This window comes from Lactuca sativa, chromosome 1, assembly GCF_002870075.4.
Source record: "Lactuca sativa cultivar Salinas chromosome 1, Lsat_Salinas_v11, whole genome shotgun sequence".
In the NCBI taxonomy this organism is placed as follows: Eukaryota; Viridiplantae; Streptophyta; class Magnoliopsida; order Asterales; family Asteraceae; genus Lactuca; species Lactuca sativa.
In genome coordinates, this window is record NC_056623.2 from 188,519,970 (window position 1) to 188,530,600 (window position 10,631).

The following is a 10,631-nucleotide window of genomic DNA, read 5'->3' on the forward strand; positions in this document are numbered from 1 at the left end:
GGAACTGTCACAATATGAAAGTAAGGGGAAAATGTAAGTACTCAGTTGTCTTTTGAATTGACATCCTGACGTACTGATTACCTTAAAACATGTATGTTTTATTAAGGTCATGATGTGAAGGCTAGTACCCATAGTATACGCTCTCCCTGTTAAGAGATTCTGGGGACCAAATGCGACTTCGTCAAACAATTGCTAGGCCGTGTAAATTCACATTAAAGTTATACGATCATGTATACCCAATTTAACTATCACCTTTTTTTTAGAACAATGAGTTAGTGATTCATTGGTATAATTAGATCCTGTAGTTGTTCTCATGCTATAGCATCTTAGTATGTTCGTTGTGTTATAGTATCATAGTATGTTCTTTCTGTTATCATGTATGGTGTATAGTATGTCTCTTTGATGTATTGTATCTACCTCCTTGTTTCTCTTTATAGTATGCTCTAGTATCTAGTATGAACTGAACCTGTAAACTATACCCCTTATAGTTTACTAGTGTTTTACTTGAACTGTTATTCAAAAGACTCATTTTGCTACTAAGTTATGCTTGTAATTTAAAAACAGAGTTTTGTTAAACTGTAAAGTAACGTAACCTTAAAAGAGTTTTTGAAATGTTTTAATAACTTATAAAGACATAAGCAATCTTTTGAAAGATGTTTATAACAAACATTTACATAATTCTCAATTATGTTCAACTTGTATTCCCCCCTTAAAAGAATTTAAAACAGTTTAAAAGATTGGTTATATGGGTATGAACTCACCTTATGTGTGTGATTCAAACGAATATGCGTGTAAGGATGAGAAGTTCTACGAATGAAGTCCCGAGACCCTAACGAGTCCTAAATGACATATAATGGCATATATATATTACCATTAATATAGTGTTTAGAAGCAATCCTATGCAAGGAAACACCTTTAGGGAGTAGGAAATACTTGAAATGAAGTGTTGAATCACATTTGATTGATCAAAGGAGGGTTCACGACCACCATTAGGTGTTTACGGCCATGGGTTTACGACCATGGAGTTTACGGCCGTAAAATCATGGTAAAAGGTGCATGAAAAGGTGTTTCAAGGTCTTACATAGCACAAGGGAGTGTTCTAGCCTCAATTCCAAGCCTTAGGAAGAGTTTAAGACTCAAATGCACCACTAACTAGTGTTTACGGCCAAGGGAGATGCTCTTGGCCATAAACACCTCTTGTTCTTGGGAAATGGATGATTTCAAGGTGTTTAACATGTGTCTCAACTAGATATCGAGTATAGGGAAGTAATACCTACGATATAGAAGCTAAAAAGGTTGATTTTTGACCAAAACACTAGTGTGTGTTCTTGGTGTTCTTGAAGATCTAACCAAAAGATGATGTTAATGGATGGAATTAATGGATGATGCTAGATAAGAAGATGTATAAACTAATCATGGAATGAAACACTTACACTTTTGAAGAACAAAGTGAAGATCCTTATGATACTTGAGAGAGAAATCGGGTTCTTGACTTGAAATGGTGAAGAATAAGGAAGAAATGAAGGAACAACACCCTTAAGGCCTAGAGTTTACGGCCACCATGAGTTTACGGCCGTAAACTCATATGTCTTGGTCGTAAACTCCTTAAAAAGGGGTTTATGGCTTGTTTGCTGGTTTAGAACTTTAGCAGGTACTTCCTATCACTCATTCTTTAGATGTACTAGGCTTAGAATATTCAAACAGACTCTAAGCAGTGCTAAAAGTTAGCAGGAGTGAGTCTGACTTGAGGTTGATTGGCTTGACTTTACAAGAAAAAGATTTTCGGGTTGTCACACATGACCCATCTACAAATCTCACCCATCCCATTATGTTCTTATTTAATTCAAAAAAATAAGAATAGTTTCCGGTCATCTGATTGCTTGCACCATTGTCTAAGTACCAAACTCCGTCTTCAATGGCATTTGATTCAATCTTTGGAGGGATGTATTTGTCTTCATTCAAGAAAAACATTTCTTGAATTTCATTCATCATAAAGAACATTTCTTCTTCATGATTTGTATCTCCTTTGTATGTCTTAGTAAGGGTAGCCTCATGGATTTTGGTTCGATTCGGGCATCTTGAAGCGAAGTGACCGTACTTGTCATACCGGTGACATTGGATGTTTGCGAGATCTTTTTGCTCATGTTTTTCCCTTTTGCTTTTGATATTCACGAGTTTTATAGGATTCCGAGTAACTATGAGTTTGGCTGTTACCCCGAATACGTCCATCGCCATGACCTCGACCATGATGGCTTGCACCCCGACCTCTATCTCTTGATGATTTGGTTTTTTGTTGGAAAATTTAGTTTGTGAATAGAGTAGCTTTTCTTGTGTTTTGGATGCTTTATCTTCACCCTTAATCCTTTCTTCATAAGTTTTTAAGCGACCAACCACGTCCTTAAAACCTATCATTTTAACATCCAAGACTTGTTCAAGAGCTGCTACAATATGAACAAATCGCCTAGGAAGGCTCGTAAGAAACTTCTTCACAAATTTTTGTTCTGCCATGACTTCTCCTAGCGAGACTGATTTTGAATCGATTTTTGATAGTTTTTTTTTATCAAAGTCGTCTATTGAGTCGGTGATGTTCATCTTCATGTTCTCGAACTCTATAATCAACGTTTGGAGCCTTGCTTCCTTTTACTCGATCAGCCCCTAGATTTCGTGTCTTTATCACATACAACATCTCTTTTCAAGTTTTTAGATTATCGATTTGGAATATTAAGTCTTCCTGAATCGATTGAAACAACAATCTTTTCACGATGTTGTTCTTCTTCACGTCATCTAGTCTAGGATTGATCACACCCCATACACCATCAATCCCGAGTAGCACCTCCATGTGCATCCTCTAGATGGTGTAATTTGTTGTCGTAAGGGTCGAACACCGAAAGGTCAGTGAAGTTGATTCCTTCACCAGTGGCTGACACAATTCTCCTTCTGTCATCATCGGTTGGTGTTTGTTCTCTCCTTACCTGTCAAAGTGACAAACGAAAAATCCAACAGAGCCTTCACCACGCTCTGATACCAATTAAAGAAAACATGAAGAACACATAAAAACGTAGCCTAACTCGCTGGTACTTTTATTAAAGAAAATTATCTTAAAAACCTCAATTGATTTAATGATTTAATTACAGGAACCTATCTAGGGTTTTATACTAAACAAGCTTACTAGCATTAAACTAGGATTCCTAACAGAAAGACAACTATACTTTCCTTATTATTCAAAGACTCTAGAACAACTTGGACAACAAACCAAGTTACTTGGACACCACTCCAAGCCATGAAATTCTGAAACAGATCACAAGACAACTATACTTCCCTTATTATTCAAAGACTCTAGAACAACTTGGACAACAGACCAAGTTACTTGGACACCACTCCAAGCCATCAAATTATGAACCAGATCACACCTATCATGCCTTCTAGCCACACTGATCTCAGATAATTCGCCAACAGATTTTAGTTTTGATTTGTAATTACACACAATCTTCAATATGCTGGTAACATATTTATATGTAGCTTAACTGTTACATTTTTGGTTGTATAAATAAACATTCCGGTAATAATTTAGACATCGATGAAATTGAACTCTCTTCTTCTCCAATTCATCTTTTGCGTTTTCTGATTTCGAGGTAACATTCAGGCTTAGATAGGTTTTGGCTGCGAAACAAACACCTGGCAACGATGAATTTGTTTTAAGGACACCATGTCCAACACGAGCATCCGCCATTTTGTTATTTTCATACAATTTTTGTATCTTAGTTCCCACGCAACATTAATCTTTTATCTTTTTTTTTTTTTTTTGTTCCATCCTTAACTGTGACTTTGTTATTCGGAAGCCTGACAATAGTCATTAATGAATGAGAATAAGATACCGACAACCATACCGGGATGGAGTAGGTGAGAGTCCCATGTGTCACAATGAGTACTAGAATACAACATGATAGTTTGAATTTTATTAACAAAAAAAGGAACGTCAAACTTCTCTGTTCATCTATTTAAAATAGAAAGAACATGAAAGAAAAAAAATAAATATATAAATAAATAATTGGATAGGTGTCCAAGGCGATTGTGGCAAAGTGTTGCGATTAGCTGTTGATATGTATGGGAAGAGTACCACATCTCCCAGCTCCTTGACTAAAAAATCCTAACCAAGTAAGAACTCAAATGAATATGGATTATCAGAACTGCTTCTGATTTAGACCGTATAAATTTATAAATTATGCCAAGTCAGATGGTAGAAAAAACATTTTTGAGAAAGGGTTTGCATTTTTCTATATTTGTTGGAAAAATCACATAGTATATAGTGCTTCTTTATAGAAAAAAAAAAGGTAACAAAACTAACTTCAAGTGATCATCATTGTCAAGTCATTAATCAAACAGGTAAACAAACAAGTTACAGTTTACACAATTTCACATAAGTGCAACAGAAATGAAACTCCATTAGTAAGAACTCTAAAAAGAGTCTTATACGCATTGGTTGAACAAATATGAAACTTGGTTATTATTTAACATGGTTTTGAATTTCATTAAACAAAATTACCAAAGATATATACAACTTTTTCATTAAGTACTCTTAAAGTTTCATAAACTCCAAATTTGACTTGCCCTCAAGCTTCCGAGCAAAAAAACTTTTGTAATATTCCTCAAACATGACACGCCGATAGTTTGCTACATTATGCTGTGCAACAACGCTTCTTGCGGGGCCTACTTCTAAACCCATATTGGAGGTGTAGAATGTAGCCACTGATAGCCTATCCTTGGTTGACTGCACTGTTGCACAATGCTCTATGCTCTTGTACACACCATTACTTACAATCTGTAAACACATAAAATTAGGGCACAGTTTATATGTTATAGAAAAGGCATGATATTGAGATATAGTTTGGTTTGGTTTTAGAAAATAAAACCAACCCGACTTTATAATTTCGGGTTCATAAAACCATCGGTTTCTCAAAACGAATCAATTTTTCGGTTATGTGTTTAGGTTAGATTATTGCTAATTTTGCATTTAACCCTAATGAAAATAACGAATCTATAATAGTACAATAGTACATTGCTATGTCAATGTCATTGAAATCAGGAATTGTGTTGTTAGTTGTTACCTCCATTATGTCTCCAATGTTGACTACCAAAGCATTTGGAAGAGGTTTAACGGAAACCCATTTTCCATCTTTTCGAACTTGGAGGCCCTCTGTTTCCATTAATTGATAGAGAATCGTTAAACCACCGGCATCGGAATGAGGGGAGACTCCAAAAGCCGATTCCGGTTCCGGACATGGGGGATAGTAATTCATTCTTATCGACTGAACCCCATCATCAAACAATTCACTCATTTCTTCTCCATCAATCCCTAGGGCCTTAGCCATTTCACCCAAGATGCCTTTTGCGAGCTTTTTTATTTCCGTAGAGTAAGCTTCCAACTTCTTTCTAGATAAAGAAATAAATAAATAATATTTAAAAAGTATTAAAAAAAAACTGTTGCACCCTAGTATTAAGAACATATAGAAATGTATTGTTTTTAATATATATGTTTTACCGATATCAATTCAATATATAACATAATATTTCAAGTAACAATCTTACTTTAAAAATATAACTATACAATTAAATTAACCACATTGGAGATAAAATCACCTGCACCAAATATTACACGATTTTGGTGAAAAAAAAATGATGATATGTGTTAGGGATGGCCCTCTTTATCATATACTTTTTCAAAACATATATCCAATCATTAACAAACAATACAAACTAGTAAATGAGAAGCTTTCATTTCGAGAAAAAAGAAAGAACCTGAGAACGGGAGGCAAGTTTTGAAAAAGTTGGGATTTCCTGAGATTGTGCGGAAGGGTAATTACGTAAAACAGGTCACACCAATCAAGCTTCTGTTCCTCGGATACAACAAAAAGCTGACCGAAACCTTCGTGGCTGTCTTCTTTCTGCCAAAGCTTTTGTTTCTCCTCCATCGGAAGCTTAAAGAAGCTCAAGACTTCCCTCTTGAAATCCTCTAATAGGGATTCACTTATTCCATGGTTGATAACCTGTTTTAATCAAGTATACCAAATTTGTTACAAAAATCATTGTAGATCGCTTTGGATTTTATCAAGATATTGCAACCGAACCACAAATATCGTTTCTAATTTATATGGACTAAACAGAGACACGTAGAGTTGGTGAACGCTACCTGGAAGAAACCCCATTCTTTAGCAGCTGTATGAAGCCTATTGAGCTCAGAGGAATACGTCGAAGATCCAGGATCGGTTGAAAATAAGGTGTGAAGATCAATGACAGGCACAGATAGTGTGGAGGTGTCATCGGATGACTTGAATAAGGGTTTCTGATTATCTTGGCGAACATACCGAGGTGGGATCTTTGTGATGGATTGCTTAGAAAGTTCTTGAACACTTGGTACTATCAGTGATCTCCCAAAATTAATTGCTATATTATTCTGGTTTTCCATGGACAGTACTACAGAAATTAACGCCTGGATAAGATTAGAAGGAAATCTGATTTAATTCAAATCCTTTATCTAATTCTAAGAAGAAACTAACAAATTTAGCTAAATAAATTAATTATTTTTAGACAAAATTACATAGATGGTCCCTGCGGTTGGCACAAGAGACCAAAGTTAGTCCTTACGAGGAATTTTGAAAGAATATGGTTTTTGTGGTTCCCAGTTGTTGCACACTTCGTTTGATTTGTGTCGTTTATCAACCTCACACGAGTGTAATTTGGTCTTTTGCTTTGTTACACGATATGATCATATTTATAAATTTCCATCTTTTAAACTTTTGAAACTTCTTTCTTTCCCGTATCATTATTTATTTGTTTTTCAGTAGGGTTAAGTAGTGTATGCATATTCAAGATTCACTATGGGGACATGTTCACAAAATACCCAGGAAGACATTATGTGCATGGGAGTATGGAGTATGTTGACTACGTGGACATGGACGTGTTTTCAGTGCATGAATTAGACGATATGTTTAAAGAGATAGGTTGTATCAATGGTGAGGCTGCCTACTATCACTTTATTATTCCAAATATTGAAATTGATTTTGGGTTACTTCCTCTAGGTAACGACTCATACGTACTTCAGTTAAGTAAGTATGTCCCTAATTAGAAAGAGATTATGGTGTATGTTGAATATGGAAATACTAGAGTTCGTACTTTATGTCTCCAAATAAGGTGGTCTTGAAAGAGATAAACGAGCCTAGTTCTTCATAACTCGATAGGAAAAAGATTACTAGTATAGATGTAGGTTAATGTAGTGGAATGAGAACTATGACTTTTCCAGATTCATTGTACCTTTTGGACATTTAGTTGGAGATGTAGTGAAAGATGATGGTGTTCAAGCTGTAGGTGAGAAGCTTCATAGAGTACAAGATGTAGGTGTTCAAGCTCTAGGTGAGAAGCTTGGTATAGCCATTGATACTTCGTTAGATGACCTTGATCCTTTCTTTTATATGGAACATAATGATTACCAACGGATGGGGGACATAGATTCAGAATATATTGGTGAAAGGGTGGTACATAATAATGAAATTGGGGATGTTATTAATGATTGGAGTAGTACGGATGGAAGTATAAGCGAGGATAACGACTATATAGTTGATTGTCACACCCCCAAACCAAGGATGGCGGAAATGTCCGGGGGTGGAGGACCTCATGTAGTATCATAACAACCATTGTAATAGTGATTAAAGTAAACACAACCAAAATAAATATAATTGAAAGAGTTACATCATTGTATGAGTTTACATGTTTCCAAATCAATTACATTATTTTGACAAAAATGAAATGTTTGACGCCTTAACGTCCCATCCTCAAAAGCACTTGATTACATGTTTAGTTATTTCCTGAGAATACAAGTAGTTTTAAAAAAGTGTCAACACAAAGGCTGGTGAGTTCAAGGCTGGTGAGTTCATAAGCTTTTGAAGGTGATACTAAAATCCTTTCCTTGTAAAAGTAATGTTTGTTCAAGGAAAATCTCATATTTCCTTACGTAATGCATTGTAATCTTAAAAGTCGAGACTGAAATGTACAAGTATTTTACCATACTTAAGGAAATTTGTGCAAGTTTAAATCGACATAAACTCGTTAAATTTAGAAGTAAAACCCGTAAATCTTATGTTTGTTAATACCACATGTGAGTTATTATAACCATACTATGACTCGGACGGCCTCGTGATACGACGTCCTTCAGGCGTCGCAAGTTCAATGACACTTGTCACCTCAGACATGCCGGTCTAGCTGTTGCATGCAGCTCAGGTGTGGGTTTGTCAAACCCAATATAAATCTATACACAACTACCACGTTCTCCTACAAGAGACTCTGGTACAATTTACACGACTTTTGACTTTGTTACATGGATGTAACACGAAGCGGGTGTCTCACAAATTTATTCATTAACAGATTTACGTGAACTGAGAACCTTTAGTAAAAAGTTTGAATTGTAATGAAACATAAACTATACCTATTATAGTTTATCATAATCGTTTATAATGTAAAAGTAACATAAACTATACTTCCATAGTTTATCAAATAATTGCATGCCATGGTTATAAACTTTGTTTATAACATTAAACTAATTTACCAATCTTGAGAAGGTAAAAATCTATTTGTCTACTGATACATGTCTAATTACCAAGACAAAATGGCATGTAATGTAATAATATATGGTCACATAATGATATACCCCTTGACCAACAAGTTACAAGGTGGAATGAAATTGATAGCATTTTTCTGTTATTAACATTTTCTACTGTTGTTCTTAGATAATTTATAGAAAAATTATCAAAGGTCCAAATCAAAATCCGTAAATTCTGGTAGTTTGGAAAATGAGTCTAGTTTGTTCATAAATTTTATTATGATTTTTAGTGACCTCCAACTTGTGTGAAAACGTCCATAATCACAGACTGGTCCTGATTCGTTCTTGAAATGATAAGCAGTTTTGTAAAAATCACCATAAATTGTAGGAAAAATCGTATGGAGATGTGCAAGTAGTCATTTTAAAGATAAGAACTTGAACTATTTTCACCTAGTATAGTTTTGAAAACTAAAATGTTTAAGTTGCCCAAACCAGTCCGTGAATGGAGTCCAACGTTTCTGATGAAAGTTGTTGGAAGAGTTTAGTTGTGTTCTTTTCGTTTTAACTTGTATTCCCCCCCCCCCCCCCTTAAAATTTAAGAAAACATGAAAAGATAGGGTTATGAATTCACCTTATGTAATTTCAGTGGATGGATGTTAAAGTAGAGAAGTGTTCAACTCAAGAACATTTAGAAGATGCCTTGAAGAACCGAGAACCTAACATGAAGGTGACGATGTTTGTGTAAGATTCTTATCATTATGAATAGAAGGATGTGTAATAATCATAAGAAGAATGAATTATAATTACCAAGAGTGGAACAAGCTTGATGATCAGCCTTGGAAGTCTCGAAGTTGGGAGAGAATTGTGAGAGAATTTGGAGTGTGATCCTTGGAGGAAACATGAGAGAATGAGGGAAGTGTGAGGTGAGAGGGTGGATGTTCGTGAGTATGAGTGGGAAAAGTACTCTTGAATGACCAGGTATGGTGGGGAGGGGTGTGGGTGTGGGTTAGTCATGGAGTGGGTATGGAGGTGGTTGCTTGTGTCTATCACTATGGCAAAGTCAACACTCCACAACAAGATCTAACTTAATGGATTTTATTCTTAAATAAGGATTTCCTTAAAAATGTAACATCCCAGAATAACAAGAGTAGAGTTGAAGGGCAAAAAGGGTAAATATGGGAAAGATAGACTCGGCGAGTAGAGTCGCGACTTGGTCGCGTGTTAAGTGGCCGACTCGGCGAGTCAGAGTATTGGACTCGGCGAGTAGGCGCTGAATGGAGAAAACCCTAATTCCGGAAGTTGAGCCCTATATAAGGAACATTATGCTTCCTCCCCAGCCTCCTTATCACCCCTTGAGTCCCAGAAACCCTAAATTCGTGGAGAAACCCCATTGTTGAGTGATTTGGAGCTTGGAGAGGTGGTTGTTGAAGAGATCTTGAAGAAGAAGAGGCTTGGAGCAAGGGGTTTTGCTTGGATTCGAGTTCCATTGCAGTTGGGGTGTTCTTTTAAGGTAATATCTCGTCCTTGGGCTGTTACTCTTATGGATTCATCATTTTAGGGTTTGTGGGGAGCATATCTTTTGGTGTTTTGGAGTTTAGAGGTTAGATCTGAGGTTGTTACCTCAGATCTGGAATGGAGAAGGGTTGGAATGCCTGAAAGTCCCTGTGTTCAAGTGTGTAGTGAAGCTATCATGTCCCAAACCCTAGCCCTAAAGTGTTAAAGGCCTAGATCTCCTTGGATTCACGTAAAGTTTGCCACTTTACGTGATGGATGGGTTGTAGGAGGCTAGATCTATGTTTTGGATCAATTGCATGGCCTGGAGTGCTTCTGTATGGATTCAGACCGGTGGTACTCGGCGAGTCACATAGGTGGACTCGACGAGTTGCTTGAAGATGAGCTGGAACTCGACGAGTTGGAAGAACAACTCGGTGAGTTGGATGAGGATGGCGTGGAACTCGGCGAGTTGTATGAACAACTCGGCGAGTAGGATGAAGATAGCCTGAGACTCGGTGAGTCTGTTCTTGGACTCGGCGAGTCTTGT

General features: G+C 36.4%; 1 protein-coding gene across 1 annotated transcript; it reads right to left on the reverse strand.

The window, feature by feature from the left end:
* Positions 1–4,418: 4,418 nt before the first annotated feature.
* On the reverse strand, positions 4,419–6,518 carry LOC111909370 (protein SRG1). The gene is made up of 4 exons (XM_023905186.3): positions 6,188–6,518; positions 5,797–6,044; positions 5,106–5,430; positions 4,419–4,819 (listed from the first exon to the last, which is right to left on the reverse strand). The coding sequence occupies exons 1-4, from the start codon at positions 6,461–6,463 to the stop codon at positions 4,577–4,579; spliced, it is 1,092 nt and encodes a 363-aa protein (XP_023760954.1). The 5' UTR covers positions 6,464–6,518; the 3' UTR covers positions 4,419–4,576.
* Between the last annotated feature and the right edge of the window lie 4,113 nt (positions 6,519–10,631).

What these genes read in the sequence shown, in the direction of transcription:
- LOC111909370 (XM_023905186.3), bottom strand. Translation starts at nt 6,463, where the DNA reads ATGGAAAACCAGAATAATATAGCAATTAATTTTGGGAGATCACTGATA. An exon ending in AACTTGCCTCCCGTTCTCAG is followed by an intron (nt 5,431 to 5,796) that starts GTTCTTTCTTTT and finishes TTCTTTATCTAG; the next exon opens with AAAGAAGTTGGAAGCTTACT. An exon ending in ACATTGGAGACATAATGGAG is followed by an intron (nt 4,820 to 5,105) that starts GTAACAACTAAC and finishes ATGTGTTTACAG; the next exon opens with ATTGTAAGTAATGGTGTGTA.